Genomic DNA, 18,430 nt, shown 5'->3' with positions numbered 1-18,430 from the left:
CAACACTATGGAAGAGGTACGTTGACGACATTCTGGAAAAAGTAAAGAGACGACATACACAAGAAATCACAGATCACCTCAATTCGATTGACCACACTGGCAACATAAAGTTGCCACATGAAGAAGAAACAGACAGATCCATTGCTTTTTTGGGACATAAAAATCTCCTTCAATCCACACGATTAAAGGAGACATCAAAATAAAAATCTATAGGAAACCGAAACACACAGACTAATACCTACTTTGGACATCAGAACACCCAATAGCACATAAACTCAGTGGTTAGAACACTACTTGAACGGGCAGCTTTAACAACGGATCCCAAGGACAGAGCACAGGAGGAGCAACATATTCAGAATGCACTGAAAACATGTCAGTATCCACAATGGGCAATACAGAAAGGAACGCAACAGGTAAAAGCAAAAGAGGAAACACAAACAAAGGAAAGGAAAAAACATGAGGAACAAAAAAGGGAGAGCAGAGAAGCAGTGAAACTGCCGTACTTCAGAGGGCGCATCCAGAGGGTCATGAAAAAGCACCGAATAAACACACCGGTAAAACCACACACAAAAAGGCCACAGCTGCTAGTCACCCAAAGTTCAAAATTGATCAACACAATAAATGCATGGTCATATATGAAATACCACGTGAATCATGCCATAAAACCCACATTGGGGAGACGGGCAGAAGTTTTACCACACAAAAAAATAACATAAAAGCAATGTGAAAGGAGACAGCTCAGAGACAAACGAGCAATAAAGGACAAGGCCCAGCAAGAAAAACCTCAAATCAGCCATAACGGACCATTGCAAAAGAGAGAACCTCTCGGTCGTATGCAGAGTCCGCATACGACCGTATGCGGAACAATGGAGCGTCAGAGAAATGGACCCAAAGTGAACTGACAGCTGTCCCGCATCGGCAACAATCCCTTTCTGAGAACTGAGAGTCTGAGAACCTGACGCAGTCTTTAAGATTCATAATATCAGATAATATCCCCGTCAGTTCGGCCACAGCGCAATGACTGAATAAAAACTGTAAAAAAAAACAATTATTTTGACAGATGTGCCCGAAGTTACTACTTTACAACCTTGTTGATGACCAACATTTAGAAAGACATGTAGGCCTACTATTAATTCAGCCTTGGGTGAAATCGAAGTATTACACCTCTCTGGCTGTCGGCTCCCAGACCGTAGTCGAGGAGCACAGGAGAGACGATCCCTCCAGGGCCGATGTTCTCTCGGGGGTAACACCCTTCACTTTGACCGGCAGTGGGTCTGCTTATAGGTCGGAGGTTTGCGCATGTCAGACTCAGGGAGATTATAGAAAAATATATGTCAAATTTGTCAGTTTGCCATTTGTCTAGTCAATATGTTAACCTACTTATTTATTTATGTCAACCGTGACCCGCCTGCAATTCCTTCAAGTATGCTATTACTTTTTTTTGTGGATTATCCACGGTGACTGCGGGTATGACAGCCAACCGCGCTTCTCTAGTCTAGACCTCTTTAGAATAATCTGCATACTCCCGAATGTTTTTAATTTTTTATGAATGAAGTCACCTGAATGCAAGAATGAGTTCACGTCTGAGTGTAGGCTACAAACGCGATTAACTATTTACAAGTGCAAAAACGCCAACATATTCTTTATTTTGCTGACCACCACAAAAGTTTCGTAAGGAAAGTTCCTCTGCGTCTCTCTCGTAGATCGCACCATCTTTCAACGTCTTTGTTTAATGCGACTGCATCACCTTCTCTTACATAATCAGCAGCTCGCGGATTTCACTTTCTCTCCAGTTAGAACTGCTCATGATGATATCGCTGCGTTGTCTCTGTGGAACCAGCGCAGCACCTCTACCCAAGCCCTCTCCCCCGGAACCGCGGGGATGTCGCATTTACATCAGAATGAAACCCAATAAACCGCGAATGTGTGTAGGGTCCTGGAGGGTAAATTTGGGTGCTAGCTCAAGCCGGCAATTTACCTCGGGCAGTGTAAACGCGCTGACCTTGCCGCGAAAAAGGTGTGAGCAGCTCCTGCTGCGAGCGTGGTCTCTCCTGCATGAAACGGGTGAAGTCGGACTGGAGGTCTCGCCTAGCCAATGACACTCTGAACAGCCTCATGCAAATCTCAATGCATGAGGCTGTTGAGCCCTCCTCTTGACGAATACAACTCACTAAATGCAGTCACTAAATGGTGGAGTACTGGCAGAAGGTCACGTTCTGTGACTAGTCTGGAAATAAATATATTATTTTAGCAACATAAAGTATTGTGTTTTTATTATATTATCAGTAAGTAGCCTAACAACTCAAAATGTAAAAAAGATTCTTGGGAAAATTCGGGACGGTTCAAAATGTTTTTCGGGACGTTTTTGGGAAGGTGGTGAAAAGAAGTACGTTTTCAACCCCTTGTGTGTGTGTGTGTGTGTGTGTGTGTGTGTGTGTGTGTGTGTGTGTGTGTGTGTGTGTGTGTGTGTGTGTGTGTGTGTGTGTGTGTGTGTGTGTGTGTGTGAATGTGTGTGAGTCGGGGGCCGCTGAAGGCTCTGCCTGCGGAGCTGTCAGCTTGTAGCTGGCAGCCGCTCCTCCTAGGACCCCTCCTCCCATGACTCCCCCATTGCTGTGTTTGCTCTGCACTCAGTCTCTCCCTCCACCCAGGGCTCTTTAGTGCCTGCACATGTATAAATAGAGCTGCTTCCTATTAGCCTGAGCAGCTAGCGTGCATCCCTGCACCTGTGGTAATAAAATACCAGGGGAATGCTGATAGCAGCGCCAATGCTAATCAGATGCTGTTGTAGCCCTGCTATAGCCCTGTGTCAGCCCTGTTGTAGCCCTGCTATAGCCCTGGTGTAGCCCTGCTATAACCCTGTTGTAGCCCTGCTGTAGCCCTGTAGTAGCCCTGCTGGAGCCCTGTGTCAGCCCTGTTGTAGCCTTGCTATAGCCCTGGTGTAGCCCTGCTATAACCCTGTTGTAGCCCTGCTGTAGCCCTGTAGTAGCCCTGCTGGAGCCCTGTGTCAGCCCTGCTGGGACCCTGTGTAAGCCTTGGTTTAGCCCTGGCTGGCAGGGATTAAAATTAACGACATCCCGGGGACATAATTGTCATCGGGAGGATCAATATTCTCTCTCGGGTCGACCTCGGGAAGAGGAGAATTTTGTGGGCACTGACTTAATTTTTCTGTTGATCGCATAGTGGAATGCTTATGGAAAACCAGTGGATGAGCGCTGGGAGGTTCGCACATTTCAGACGCAGGGAGATTATTGAAAAATATGTGTCAAATTTGTCAGTTTGCCGTTTGTCTAGTCAATATGTTAACCTGCTTAATATTATTTATTTATTTATTTATTTCAACGGCGAACCGCCCGCAATTCTTCCAAGTAGGCCCCCCCCAGGGTGTTGGTTGTCTTCTTGAAGCTAAACAAATCTAGTCTGGAAATAAATGTATTATTTTATCTACATAATGCATTGTGTTTTTATTATATTATCAGTAAGTAGCCTAACAACTCAAAATATAAAAAAGTTTCTTGGGACAATTCGGGACGGTTCAAATTGTTTTTCGAGACGATTCTGGGACGGTTGTGAAAAAAGTTAGGTTTATCCCTGAGCCCTGGGTCAAGCCTGTTGTAGGGCTGCTATAGCCCTGTGTCAACCCTGTTATAGCCCTGTTTCAGCTCTGTTGTAGCCCTGTCTCAGCCCTGTTGTAGCCCTGCTATAGCCCTGTGTCTGCGATTATAGCCCTGTCTCAGCCCTGTTGTAGCCCTGCTATAGCCCTGTGTCAGCCCTGTTGTAACCCTGTCTCAGCCCTGGTGTAGCCTTGTTACAACAAGGCCCTGCTGTAGCCCTGTGTCAGCCCTGTTGTAGGGCTGTTATAGCCCTGTGTCAACCCTGCTTTAGCCCTGTGTCAGCCCTGTTGTAGGGCTGCTATAGCCCTGTGTCAACCCTGCTGTAGCCCTGTGTCAACCCTGTTGTAGCTCTGTCTTAGCCCTGTTGTAGCCCTGTCCCAGCCCTGTGGTGGTAGCCCTGTTGTAGCCCTTATATAGCCCTGTGTCAGCCCAGGTTTAGCTCAGGGCTGAGAAAGGAAACCTGAACATTACAAAAGCCTAAACAGAAAGCAGATGCTCCCTTGGTCCCTGTGAAACCCAATCCATTAATATCAGATGGAATGAATGGCACGCTTGGTGAGTAGTAGTGATTGGTCAAATGGAAGGGCCGTCAAGAAGCTGTTAACCACTCTGTCTTTGTGGGACAAGGTAGCTCGGGCCTTGTACCAGTGTTCAATCCAACGTTGTAAAGTTCAACTAGTAGTCCTGTAGAATGTTGGAAAGTGTGAACGAATTAGAAGCAGAAGCAGGTGAATAACCTTACCCACAGCCTTACCCACTTACTCCTTCTCACCCACAGCCCACTTCCTTACCCACAGCCCATCTTCTCATCACCCTTAGCCCACCTCCTCAGCCACAGCCCAACTCCTTCTAACGACAGTTTACCTCCTCAGCCACGGCCAAACTCCTCCTCATCCACAGTCCACCTCCTCTATTCTGGTCTAAACAAGGGCTAACCTCCTCTATTCTGGTCTAAACCAGGGCTAACCTCCTCTATTCTGGTCAAACCAGGGCTGACCACCTCTATTCTGGTTTAAACCAGGATTTACCTCCTCTATTCTGCTCCAAACCAGGGCTTACCTCCTCTATTCTGGTCAAACCAGGGCTAACCTCCTCTAGTCTGTTCAAATCAGAGCTAACCTCCTCTATTCTGGTCTAAAACATGGATTTGAAATGTAGGCTGATTAAGACACTGACCAGACATGGATATACTGTACTAGGAGAGTGCAGTACCACCTCTGTCACTGTAGATGCTTGATTCAAGTGGAACAGCCTCCATGCCGATACATGACAGGTAGAAGCAGGATGGATTTCAGCACATAATATTATTTTTATTCAGCAGTTGTTCCGAGACAATGCAGGGTCTGTGTTGGGTTATAAATAACTATACAACATGTATCGAATGTGTCTTTGGATACCATGCGGCCGCGGGGCGGGGAGGCCCCAGGCACAGTGAGGGTGCAGGTGAAATCTCCCGGGCACAACAGTTTGAAAGTGAAACAGAGAGGTGACAGAGGATTAAAACAACTCAAAATAAAAAAAATATCACGCTGGGTGGAATTTCCCTTGACATTCACAAGCCCAAAATAATATTTTCCATCACATTCATTTTCCCAAGAACTCTATAGGAATAATATTCTGGTACAGTAAATGTCGGTTGTCTAGAATTTGTGTAATATTGAAAGGTTACATCTGCCACACCGTTGGAAGCCTTCATTCAGTTAATCCGCCTCTGCAATTAGATAAATTATTTCAAAGTCAAACATTGGCTACCAGCAAAGACATTTCGGGAGGAAATGTGATGCCAAACAGATGTCCCTTAGAAACGTCCTGTTTTAATTAGTGTCTCAACATTCCAGGATTTCCCAGCACCCCACTGAATATTGATTTGCAACAAAGGCGGATCATTAAGTAGGAATGTTTGCTCATCCAGCCAATACGTTTTTTTATGGAATGACATTGATTACATTTGGAATGGTTAGCTGTGAAAAACCTTTACAATTTTTTTTTGTTTAATAATGTTTTTTAGATGTATTCATGAATATATTAATAAAGTAGAACTTCCTACATTAATCATTTAAGAGAAATTCAGTGAAGGCCAAAATGACATGGTTCAACGGTGCCATGCCGTAATTCCGACGCCTCATTGTTCCGACGTCTCAATTGTCCGAAATACTTCCCATTAGATCGACATGCCACTATGCCGACGGTTCAATGTTACGAAAACGGAACCCATTGTTCCAAAGGGCCGTCTGTCCGATATGTCAAACAAGAGGCGCATTATAGGCCGAATAGGCCTACATATAAAGAGTTTTATACCTTTCTCTCTCTCTCTCACTCTCTCTCTCACTCTCTCTCTCTCTCTCTCTCTCTCTCTCTCTCTCTCTCTCTCTCTCTCTCTCTCTCTCTCTCTCTCTCTCTCTCTCTCTCTCTCTCTCGCTCAATATTGGAGAGCAAAGTGACAAAAGAGAGAGAGAGAGAGCGCGGTATGAAACTCTTTATGTAGGCCTATTCGGCATATTGAACCGTCGGCCTAATGCGCCTCCTTTTTGAAAATTCGGACAAACGGCCCTTCGGACCAATGGGTTCCGTTTTCGTAACATTGAACCGTCGGCATAGTGGCATGTCGATCCAATGGGAAATATTTCGGACCATTGAGACGTCGGAACAATGAGGTGTCGGAATTACGGGCAGGCCCCGGTTCAACAGGGCACCTTGTTTGTGAAAGGGATTGTCCCTACGCCCTATGGCATGGCTAGCCGTCTGTGAGCTAGCAGCTAGCCATCTTTGAGTGGGCAGTTAGCCTTCAGCCATCTATGAGGTCTTAGCCACCAGGTATACAGACAGTGTGTCTTTCCCAACACAGTTCTGTGTAAAGCACGTCCCCCAATCCCGCGATCGGACCAGTCTATATTCTGAAATATAGCATGCAGTGAACAGACTACAGTCTGACTATCCTCAGGGACACTTGGAAACCATTTGCTATATAAATGGTTTAGAGCATCATTTTAGGGGCCAAAGTGAAGGAAGGAGGCCTCCCTGTAATTCTTTGTTTATAAGTCTATAAACACAGTGGATAGCTCCCTGCTCAGCTCACCCCCAGCAAAGCAGGCCAACGCATCACACACTCAAAGTGGCTTTAGCACTCAGAGAACGGCCCTGCGCCCTCTGGAAAGCTCATATGTAGAATTTCAGCGGCAGGGTTTAGCTGAAACAGAACGTTAATCTTGTTAATGGAGATGCTAATAAGCCCAGCTGATAGCCATTACCCTTCATTTCTCCAGAAACCTCAAGCCCACCTGCCCCGACCACAAGACAAACACAAGACTATGTGAGGAAACGGAGCCTCACATCGCCTCATTGGTCACTAATAAGCCCAGATGTAATAGCCAGACTCTTGTTTTGGTTGATAAGATATAAATGGAATGAAGGGAGCAGTCTGTTAGGGTTAGGGTTGTATTGGTTAGGTAGTAGTGGAGGTGTTCCTGGGCCTGAGAGCGTGACATTGGGTTTCCTCAGCTACTGATCACTTGCCTCCTGAACACCTGTGTTTACTTTAGGCCTATCCCCCCCCCTCCCCAGCATCCTGCAGCTGTCCTTCACTCACAGCAACCCCACCACCACTCAGCCCACCACTCAGCCCTCACAGCCCCACCCCAACACCCCTCCCCCCCCCTAGCACCACCAAGCCCTCCCCTCGTCTACCCCCAACACCACCCAGCCCTCCCTCCCCCAGCCCTCCATCCTCAGCCCCCAGCTCCGCAAATATGTGCTGCCCCGGCAGTTTTCCCGCAGTGGGATTCCTCTAAGACTTTCATTATGGGGCACAGGCCAAAGGAGCAGTATAAATAACATTGGAACTGGTATATTTTCACATTCAGATCCAGTTCCCTATTATTGTAATTTAAAGCATGGCACAGAGCCAAAATACTTGCTGTTTTAAACATGTTTGCCAGTTGAATCTGCACTCTGTGTGTGAGTTCAGTCTAACCCTGACCCTTTCACACTACAGTGAAAATGACATGGTAAGAATTACACCCCCATAGCAGGTGTGAAACGGATACAGTGATTTCATTAGGAGGGAAAATATAAAGTAGCGTGTGTCTACTTGGTCACTGGTTCAAATCAGCCTCTTGATAGTAAGCAGGTTAACAGCTATAGCTATCAACACAAAGACCTTAATCTGCCTCAGGAAGGTAATGTATGGCTGTGGTGCATTAGTGTTCTTTACTAAAAGATTGGGACCGAACCTCACTGTTTGACAAATGGAGAATCAGAAATTGTTTTTTATGTCTCCATGACACATTGTTTGAAAATTGGATGTTGTGAATTAATTTTTGAGAAGACAATATGCCTGTTATTTTAACCAACTATGCGCTTGGAAGGTGGATTTATTGTGTGTTTCCAATTCCAACCATGTGAAATTATACGAATCTTTGTTCATAACCAACTGAGGCTCATGCTAAAACTCAGTTCTTGGGAAAATCATCAGCCTCTGCTACTTCCTAAAATAGTACTGCTTCGAATGCATATTGTGTACAAAACAAAATCGTAGTGATCAACTCATCCACTTTTTTATATTAGACAATAGCAGAGCGGCATGACGGTTCGCCTTTCATTTCACAGTTAAAAAGTCCATTTGATGTCAATCGCACCATAAGGCTTTTCTATGACGAGGAATGTGGAGAGACTAATTAAAACGTGACGTTTCTGGGGAACATCTGTTTGGCATCACATTCCAGATACCCCTGCCTCGTGTTAAACCTCCTTCCTCCACCTCTCATCTCAGCTGACATATAGTAGAGATGTATTAAGAATACTTATATGTTGAGTATAATATGTGGCCTATTTTCCTGATTTACTGATGAACATCCTACAGCGAGCCATGTGCTACATGCATTCAAAGGGAAATCAAAGTTGATAAAAGATATTTTAACTGACAATAAGCATGACCTTTTCCCTTGCTCATATCTACACTATTTAACCAACAATGCCTGACAGAAAACAGAAAAAAATCAGTTTATTATCATTCACTTTGCTACTGCCTCAACAGCTGATACTGTTTTGGAATAAGGAAATGGATTTTTTAAAGTAATCCATAATTGCATTTCACATTTCCTTTCCTATCATATTGGCATGATCAGATCAGATCCCAAACGATTAACCATACATCTCTAGATGTACATATCTATATGTCTAAATAACAGTCTTTAACATATTCATGTGGCCATGTTTACTGTCCATGTAAACATGTTTACTGTCTTTTTACTTTTTTATTGGCATGTTTACTGCCGATGTCAGTACTGTATATTCACTATCTCTATTGACCTGATGGATTGTTTGCCCGTTGTTAACTCTTGCCGAGGGCCTTTGGTGCTGTTGGCTTTAGGAACCTCTGGTGCTCATGTTTTGTCAGGTGTACCGATTTCCAGCAAGCCCCAAAACCATGTTTCCATAGAGACGCTGAAGTCTGGGAGTAGAAAGCTGTCATAATATGATCCATCATTTCATCCTGATACCGTTCATCTGACACGTCGGACCGCCAGCGAATAGTTAGAAAACACCTTGGATCATGTTTGAGAAGCTGTATGATCTGGAGAGTAGATCTTGTACAATGTTCTCTATAACCCCAGTGTTGACCAACTTCCATCCAAACCTTTAAAGTCCCAAGTGTTCTTGATTCTTATAGTCCTCCCGAATTTGAAGTACTGGCTTCTTTACCCACCGTATTGTATTTTTGGGAGACATTCAAATTGTTTAATTTCATAGAGCGGAGATTGTAAAATAATTCTATGGGTTGTCTATAAAGACTTCAAACTCAAAGACTATATGAAAAAATATGGTCTTGTATTTTCCAGGACACTGGCAAGTGCAGGAAAAGAACTGAAAGACAATTTCCTGAAAGCTCTGGCAGAGAGAGAGGAGAACAATCGCAATGGAATATTGACTGTGAGTAAAATCTATTCATCATCATTATTGTTATTATTATTATTATTATTATTATTATTATTAATAATATTATTATTAATACTATTGCTATTATTATAATATTTTATATTTTGAATATTTGATATGATTACTATTATATAATAATGTTGTTTGAAAAATGAGTGTGACTATCTAGCTGCTACAAATAATTACAGACTCTGCTTGATTAAAATTCACAAAAAAAAAATCTAAAGCAAGTGAACACATTTTGCTCAACATCGTTATGTTTTCACAAGCTATGCCAGTTGTAGGATGATACACTGGTTAACTATGGCAAGGACAAAGTCGAAATCCACCACCAGAATTTTTATGAAAACAGACGATTGAAATGATATTTATCATTTGACCAAAAACTGTAAAAGACCAGCCATCTAGTTCATAAGTGAAAGCTGTTGAACTGGATAATATTAAATAACTCCATGCAACCCAGTTTTGCGTTATTTTTGCATACTATGTCAGAAGAAATGTCTAATGTGAACAGTTGAGCTGAAGTGGAAGAACAGTAGCCAGGCGCTTTTAATGTGAACAGGCGTGTAACATTTTATCAGATGTCCAGTAATCAATAATTCAAATGATATGGTCTGCACATGTTATATACAGCTCATCTCTGGTCCTCTTACAGAGTGAGAAGTATGCAGAGGCTTAGAGTGGCATATAATGATGCCATGAGGTTGTTGCTCCGTGTTCCTAGGTGGCACAGTGCTAGCCAGCTATTTGTGTCCTCTAATGTACCGACATGTCAGGCACTGTTACGAAAGTTAATGTTTAATTTCATGTGTCGATTGGATTTATCAGAAAATAGCATCATTATAGCCTTAACCAACCCTATGATGGGCTATCGGTTCACATCCAGGCTTCGAAAGCATTGGCATGATAGCTTGCACCTATTTTAGTACAGTATTTTTTGAGTATGTATTTTAATGTGTCATATGTGTGTGTGTATGTTGGATGTGAGTGGACCATCTGAGTCCTTAATAAAGATTTATATTATACATTTATTTTACATATTCACTCTATAACAAATACCTCTATATGGGGCATAGATTATGGAACATTGAATGAGAAAAGATGTGGAATCATCCTTATTTTATATCATCTGAAACACACGCGACATTCCTTGGCTAACTTGCTTCCTCTGCTGGAATACCTTTATTTTCTGTCAACTCCCACTATGTTGGAAAAATACCCCACATTGGAGCACTTAATGGCATGCTGCTTTGAAGCATGGTAACAAGTTATCTTTAAACAGGTTAGCAAAACCATGACCTTCATCAGAATATTTTTCTGTTCTTCTTCTGTTTGATTGTCCTACTAATTCGCGCACACTGAGTGCAAAAATATTGCAGATAAGTGTTAAATTCATGTCTGCAAAACCTACAAAACAAGGTGTCAGTACACCAAATGTACACTAGATGGCAATGTATCAAACACTGCCAACAATGTATGATGCGAAAATCTGTGGGTGATTGATAACTAATAAAAAAGGTTATTTCATCATTACACCTTTTACTTTTTGAATAGTATTGGAGTGTAAATAACTTCTTGAAAGGAGAGCAACACTTTGTTCAACATTTATTAGAATCAACATTTAAGCTAGATAGCTGTTGCTGGGAACAGCTGCATCAGGTTAGGCATGCAGCCCCGCTTGTCCATTCACCAATAAGTGATCCGCATCATTTACTGTATATGGAAAGCCGTGTTGCAGTTGTGCCTTTGATTTGAGGGACCTGTTACAACCATGTCACAAACTTGTGACACCTGGTTGTGTCGCTTACTTACTGCAGTTGTAAGCTAAATATGCTAAATTGTAGGTGGAATTTGAGGCTGAAGCTATCTGTTTTGTATTTTGATTTAAAGTATACTAGGTTTTCTAATGATGGAGAACTTTCCATCTTGGTAACGCTCAATCTAATTGCAGCATTTTACACAATCTATTAATATGATACTTTCGTATCAGGGACTTCCCTGCCGTGGTTCTCCTCTTACCTCTCTGATAAATTATGTTTTGATGTTTTCAGTGGCTATTGGTGAGTTTTTATTTCTATTTCAATTGTATTTGAGTCTTTTCCTCAACCGTGGGGTGTTCCACAGGGATCAGTTATAGGTCCTGTCCTGGTTTTCTTCCACATACTTTGGTTCCCCAGGGTCATTTTTTTTTTAAGCTTCAGATGAGTCAGTTAAGATGTTTGAGGTTGTTCTGTCTAAAGAGATGGATAGACCTCAGCTCTCATGAAAAAGTCTTCCGTTTGTGCACAGAATTTCCTTCCCTCCGGTTTCCCCAGGATACAGAGACACCAAACGTTCATTCTGAATGTATGCAGGATCTAAGAGGAAGGCACAGCTGTTAGCCTTTAATTTCAAAATAAAAGTGTGGTGGTGGGTGGACGTTACTTTCCATGAGTGTGTGTGGTTGTCTGTGTATCCTGGGGGAAACAAGAGGGAAGGGTAAAAAGTGTGGTGGTGTGTTGTGTGCTGCGGCCTTGTACTATCTCTGTAATCAGCTTAGCCTCAGTAACTCACCTTCTGTGTGTCTTTCTTCTCAAACAGTGCGGTTACGAAATGCTCTTTGCTGCCAAAAGACACACAAACAAAAGGTGCACCTGGGCAGTGCTGGCTGTATTTACGCTGGCTGAGAAGAAACAAATCCAGGTCACACCTGCGCAGGGAGCCTGGGGGATCCTTTGTTGGAAGTTAACCTGTGAAACCCAAGGTGTCCCACCATACTCTTCCCACCTGTCGGATGGGTCAGAGACCCCTGATGATGTCACAACCAAGTGTCACTATCGCACGAGGCAGAGTCACAATCCAAGTAGTGTAGTAGAATTGGTAGTATATTATGTAGGCGTCTTCCCCCATTCAACATATCTGAGTCATTTAGCCAAAACGGCATTCTTTAATTATGATTTGAAATGTATTCAAATTCTTGAATCTAATTATTTTTTTCGTTGATTTTAGTTGTCTTTGAAAGACACTATTGCTTTTTTAATATATAGTCTTGTTAAATAAACTAGGGTTATAATTTGTAGCTCATTCCCATGGCTAAAGTTTTTATAGGTTAACTGATTTCATTCATGGTAATGTAATGATGGTTTACTCCAAATTAAGTTTGTTGTAAATGGCAGAGCGGAGGAGGAGCCTTGTTCACTTCCGCCCACTCCTTTTCGGACACGTCATTATTGGATTTCCTCTTTACGATTCTGATTATTTATTGTTAAATATGTTTTAAATCAAATCAAAATCAAAAGGTCCCGGAAGATAAACTTCTTCATATAAAGATAGAAGGTTTTACTAGGCGCTCTATTGATTTCTCACATCGTGTATTGTTTTGCAGCTTTTGAGTTGCTGTGTGTCAAGGAATGTAAGCTGCATAGTTGTCCTAGTGATCATAATAGTGGATGATATCCACGCACCTCCAGTGCAGCTGTGCTGCTGCCTCCTAGCCAGTCTGAGGGTTATGTGGCCGCTTGGCCTGGGCTGGGTGTTCCATGCCCAGGGGGGATATCCTGCATGAAGGCCTTGTCTTTGTTCTGTGGCCCAGCCACTTCTGTATTGATAAGCCCCTGTCACTATAGATAATAAGGTGGTCAGTCATGCAGCCCAGAGATCAAGTATAGCATTGAAATTAAAGCAGAATTCCCACCCCTATTGCGTTACAGGCCGTGTGTGTGTGTGTCTCTGCCCGAGCCCTTTGTCCTTGACACGGCCAGTATAAACAACAATGGCAAGTTTAATTTCAAAGCAACAGGGCAAGATGGCCGTCCGTTTGAAAGGCAAGAGTCGTGCAGCACTATCGAATGACCCGGACTGAATTGCAGAATGTTCCAGAGGTAGGGATAAAGGCTTGGTCGTAACTCAGCATCTATCATCTTGATTATTAACCACCGTCACACATAACTACAGACACCAAGTTACTTTCTTTGCTTTATGATTGATGAATTTCCAAAAATGAAATATTATTGGGATTGGTTAACCATAGCTTTTGGAAATCAAATTTGACAACCTTTTTTCTGTTGTGGATCTCAAAGGTGGTTTCTTCAACTCCAAGACAGTCACATTTGGGTAGGCAATTTGGAGATACCAGCCAGAGTCAGCTCGATTTTTTTCGGTGTCCAACCGAAATAATCCTACCACACAGCTCCCTGCAAAGCCACTCCCCCAAATACATGAATGCTTGCTAGATTTAGCAATAGCCAAGTCTTGTGGGAGATTCCGGTAATGTCCAATGAATGCATGGGCAGACTTGGCTCAGGCCAAAAGACACCAAAAAGATCTACCTTCTATAAACGGTTAGTAGTGAATAGAGCAGGTGGATTTATTTCCTTATTTATTTATATATATATATATATATATCCAGGGTATCAAGGGTAGTACATTAATTACAGGATGTAGAGCAATTTATATTCAGAATAGTTTGTTATATACTGATAGCCTAGCAGGGGAGCATGCTAGCTGATATCACATCACGTGAAAACAGTCCATAGAGATAGAGCTTCACGCCAAAAGATTGGGCTGTATTTGATATAGGTGTTGAAACTGATAATGGTATTTGAGTTTGATGATCTTTGTTGGAAGGCAAAGAGTGAAAATATACACGCCCTTATTTGTTTAAAATAGAATATGTAACTTATTTATCTCATCTCAGATAGGAGGGTCTTGAGATTTGTTAGTGATGTGTTTAGAATGAGGGGGAAGGACTCAGAGAGTACAGCCAGTGTTAATGATAATGGAACGACCTTAAGGGCAACCGGCCGTTATATTATGTCTGCTGTCTGAGTTTTCATAGAACTCCCATCACAAAATGTGATCATACTATGTTATGTTGAACCAAACTCATTAATATGTAGGCTAATGCTATATACTATGCTACACAATGATCTACACCCCCAACCAATCCCTGGCCCTCCCCATTTCCCCATAACATTTTAGCCATTTGCAAACTTGCACACCTTTTTCAAAACAATGTTATCGATTTAAGACGTATATATTCTTCCATCTTTCATTTTCTTTTGGTTATAGCTCTACGTCCATAAACCAAAGCAAATTCTTGTATATGAAAGCTTACTTGGCAATAAAAATTATACTACGCAGCACTATGCTGTAATTATTACACAACACTATACTGCACAACTATAGGCTATACTCCACAACTCTTTGCCATTACTATAATATGCTCTACTATATTCTACTACACAACTCCATACTAGACATCACTATTTTGTATAATAGTTAGATCTGATCTGATATCTACATAATAACATGATTATGATGATATTGTTTGGTAAATCTTGAGCTACCATCATATTAATCATGATGATATTAAAAACAATCTAAGAATAATATCCACCTGTTATGTCCCGGACGCTGATATAAAGCTGTGCACTAAATGCCTTTTCAGCATCACAGCCTTGCCAACATCCTCTCGTATGTTGTTGCTTAAATATGCTAGGCTATTGCAGTAAGTAAAGTGGTTCCTTGGCCTGTCAATGTGAGTGGTTGCCATGGTCTTTAAAGAGCAGCCTCTTTGGTGCATTGCTGCCAAAACACGATCCTGTCTAATTTCCACCGGGAGAGAGAGAGACACTATCATCTAGGAGGTGAAACTGGAATTTGATTAAGGACTGGGCCTCAAAATATGCTGGCTAAAGTCCCCCTGTTTGATTCTGCATCCTAGTGCCTACATAGCTCTGAGCCGTCTGGAGACCAAACTAGACCAGACTAGACTAGACCAGACTAAAGATCAGACCAAACTAGATTAGACTAGACTAGACCAGACTAAAGACCAGACCAAACTAGACCATACTATCAGACTAGACTAACGATCAGACCAAACTAGACCAGACTAAATATCAGACCAAACTAGACCAAACTAGACCAGACTAGACTAGACCAGACTAGAGAGGAGTAGAGAGGAGGCAAAACCTGACTAGACAGACCAGACCAGAGACTAGCGATCAAACAGGGATTAGACTAGACTAGAATATAGATTAGACCAGCCTATAGACTACAGATAAAACTAGACCAGACCAGATTAGACTAGACTAGACCAGATTAGACTAGATTAGACTACAGATCAGACCAAACTAGACTACAGATCAGACTAGACTCGATCAAACTAGACCAGACTAGACTAGACCTCAGATCAGACCAGACTAGACTACAGCTCAGACTAGACTGGAACATACTAGACCAGACTAGACTAGACTAGACTACAGCTCAGACTAGACCACACCAGATTAGACTAGACTAGACTACAGATCAGACCTAACTAGACTATAGCTCAGACTAGACCACACTGGACAAGAATAGACTAGAGATCAGACTAGACTAGAGATCAGACCAGACTAGAGTATACTAGAAATCAGACTAGACCACACCAGACTAGACTTGAGATCAGACTAGATTAGACTAGACAAGCCCAGAGATAAGACCGAATAGACTAGAGCTCAGACAAGACCAGACCAGACTACACTAGACTTTACTAGAGATCAGACTAGACCCGACCTGACTAGACAAGAAATCAGACCGGAATAGACTAGAGCTCAGACTTGACCAGACCAGACTACACCAGACTGGGGATCAGACCAGACTAAACTTTACTAGAGATCAGACTAGACCCAACCTGACTAGACAAGAGATCAGACTAGACCAATATCATTGCTGTAATATTGTTACTGAACTTTGCTAATGAATGTTTTGCTTTTAAAATGTATGTTTTATTATTCTGATATTTTTGAGTTAAGACTGTTATGTACCACCAAAAATAAATGATTAAAGATCCCATGGCATGAAAATTTCACTTTCTGAGGTTTTCCAACATTAATATGAATTCCCCTAGCCTACCTATGCTCCCCCAGTAGCTAGAAATTTTGTTGGGTGTAAAACGAGCACAAGGCATTCTGCTTCGCCATTTGAAAAAGCGAAGCCCAGACGCGCTGTTTTGGAATTTTCTCTGTGTGTCGTCATAAGGGGAGATGCCACCTCCCCTTTCTCTGCCTTGCCAGCCCAGAGAATTTGGCCCGCCAATGAGACAATGAGCTATGACCGTGCGAGCGCCACATGTGTGTGTGTGTTTGTGTGTGTGCGATTACACACACCTTGGCAGCAAGGCTCCCGCGGGAGACAATCGCGGTCAACAATCGCGGGCAACATCCCATTTTCCTCCATGTCGTGGTTCAGTCTACTTCAGATTGATGTGGACGTGGAAGACGTCGGAGAACCCGACGCAGTGGTTTGAGATTCATAATATCGTCTGGAGGCGCACACAACTTTCGGCCGTGATAATGTATATTATATGATATAGATATCTATGCATTATATGATATTATTTCGATATAGAGCTCCAGGACTCCCGCTGGAGCACCCGGAGTGTTCTAGAATATTTACAGAACATGGCCAAAGGCTGTGTGCGCCTCCCCATTGCGATACATCCAGTGTAAATAAAGTGTATGGTACCATGGCCGCAAGCTGCTCAGGTACACACCCCCACCCATCTCCTTGACCTGCCTCTCTCCTCCTCATTTGCATTAAAGCTACAGACACTGAAACGGCGCGTTTGGGGAAAGCTCAATGTGAGACTGGCTCGTAGTGGCTGTAATTGTGCACCACGGCTGAATATCGGGAACGTCTTCAAATACTGTGTTGTAGGGGCCCACTAATATCTCTATTAAAGCATCCATAAAGTAGCACGCCATGGGACCTTTAACAAAACCATTGTAACAGAAACAGATTTTTAAATCTTATCATTGAATTGTCTTGAGACAAATGGAACTGCATGAAAATATCGCAGCATATGTCGACGCTTAGCAATAAACACTGCTTCATATTCAATGTCACAAATGATTGTGCGCAGCCCAGGCTGGTCTGACCTCCACGACCACATGTTTCTCATCAAACACACATAGATGTGGGGCACAGTGTGTTGAAATGAAGTTGCCATTTTAAACATGTTGCTGCTTTCCGATGTTCTCTTCCTTTGATATAATCTTGAAATGTTGATGATGTATGATCTTTCACCTCCATGTTTACAGTGTCTGAGGTAAACATGACCACCAGGCCTCCCGCTCCTGATTGGTGCAGTTCTCCCTCAATGCTTGGTTAAGGAAAGGATTTAGCTGGAACTTAAAGCCATGTTAAGAGTGAGTTCACCCAGGCATATAACGTTTTAACCTTTGGCTTAAGTAAACGCAAAATAATATGAGGCTATCTAAATAAACATATCCCCTAGCACCCCCAGACCCCCCACTCTCCTACCAATGACCACCTCACTACACTATACTGGGGAGATGGGGAAACCACTACAACTACTACTACTAGCCTTGAACAAGCGTTTCCTTCTCTCACACCAGCCGCCCGCTGACAGCTGGGACATGTGATCAAGTATACATGGTTGTTTTTATGAAGGGATTTGAAGGGTGGAAATGGCCCTGATATTTAACCCTACACCTAGTATTAAGCTGTACATGTGTTTCGCTAGTAAGATCCTTTCAAGATGTAATTATTATTATTAAAATTGATATCATCGATGCAGGAGCAAAGACCTTTTTCTTAGTCAGCTAACTGGATATGTGTGGAGATGGTTCCACTGACAAGTTTAGCAGCCATGTTTGTAGTGAACATGCTTTCTAAGCTCCTGTCACTCAGTTGAAATGCCCTAATAGCACTGCGAGAGATTGCCCCAGGTCAGAAGAGTTAACCTCTGGTTATACCGGCCCTCAACGCAGATCCTAGGCTGACAAAGAGCATGATAGTCTGGTCTTTTAAGGTGTGCGAGGGACCCCTACTCTCCCCAGCACACGCCCACATTGTTCCCCACAAAAGGACACTATGAATACTTTGAGATTAGCTCAAACTGA

The 18,430-nt window shown here is 42.6% G+C and overlaps 1 protein-coding gene across 4 annotated transcripts in view; it reads left to right on the top strand.

Annotated features, from left to right (window-relative positions):
- The window catches only part of cfap299 (cilia and flagella associated protein 299), a 38,216-nt gene that overhangs the window by 5,051 nt on the left and 14,735 nt on the right, over positions 1-18,430 (top strand). For all 4 annotated transcript variants that reach the window (XM_030357897.1, XM_030357895.1, XM_030357896.1 and 1 more), the window contains exon 3: positions 9,449-9,539. In XM_030357897.1, coding sequence (XP_030213757.1) covers positions 9,449-9,539 — 91 coding nt within the window. The remainder of the gene's footprint in view (positions 1-9,448; positions 9,540-18,430) is intronic.

Source organism: Gadus morhua, chromosome 6 (genome assembly GCF_902167405.1).
Source record: "Gadus morhua chromosome 6, gadMor3.0, whole genome shotgun sequence".
Classification (NCBI taxonomy): domain Eukaryota; kingdom Metazoa; phylum Chordata; class Actinopteri; order Gadiformes; family Gadidae; genus Gadus; species Gadus morhua.
The sequence above is the reverse complement of the archived record's forward strand: the minus strand, read 5'-3'. Positions and strand labels throughout refer to the sequence as shown.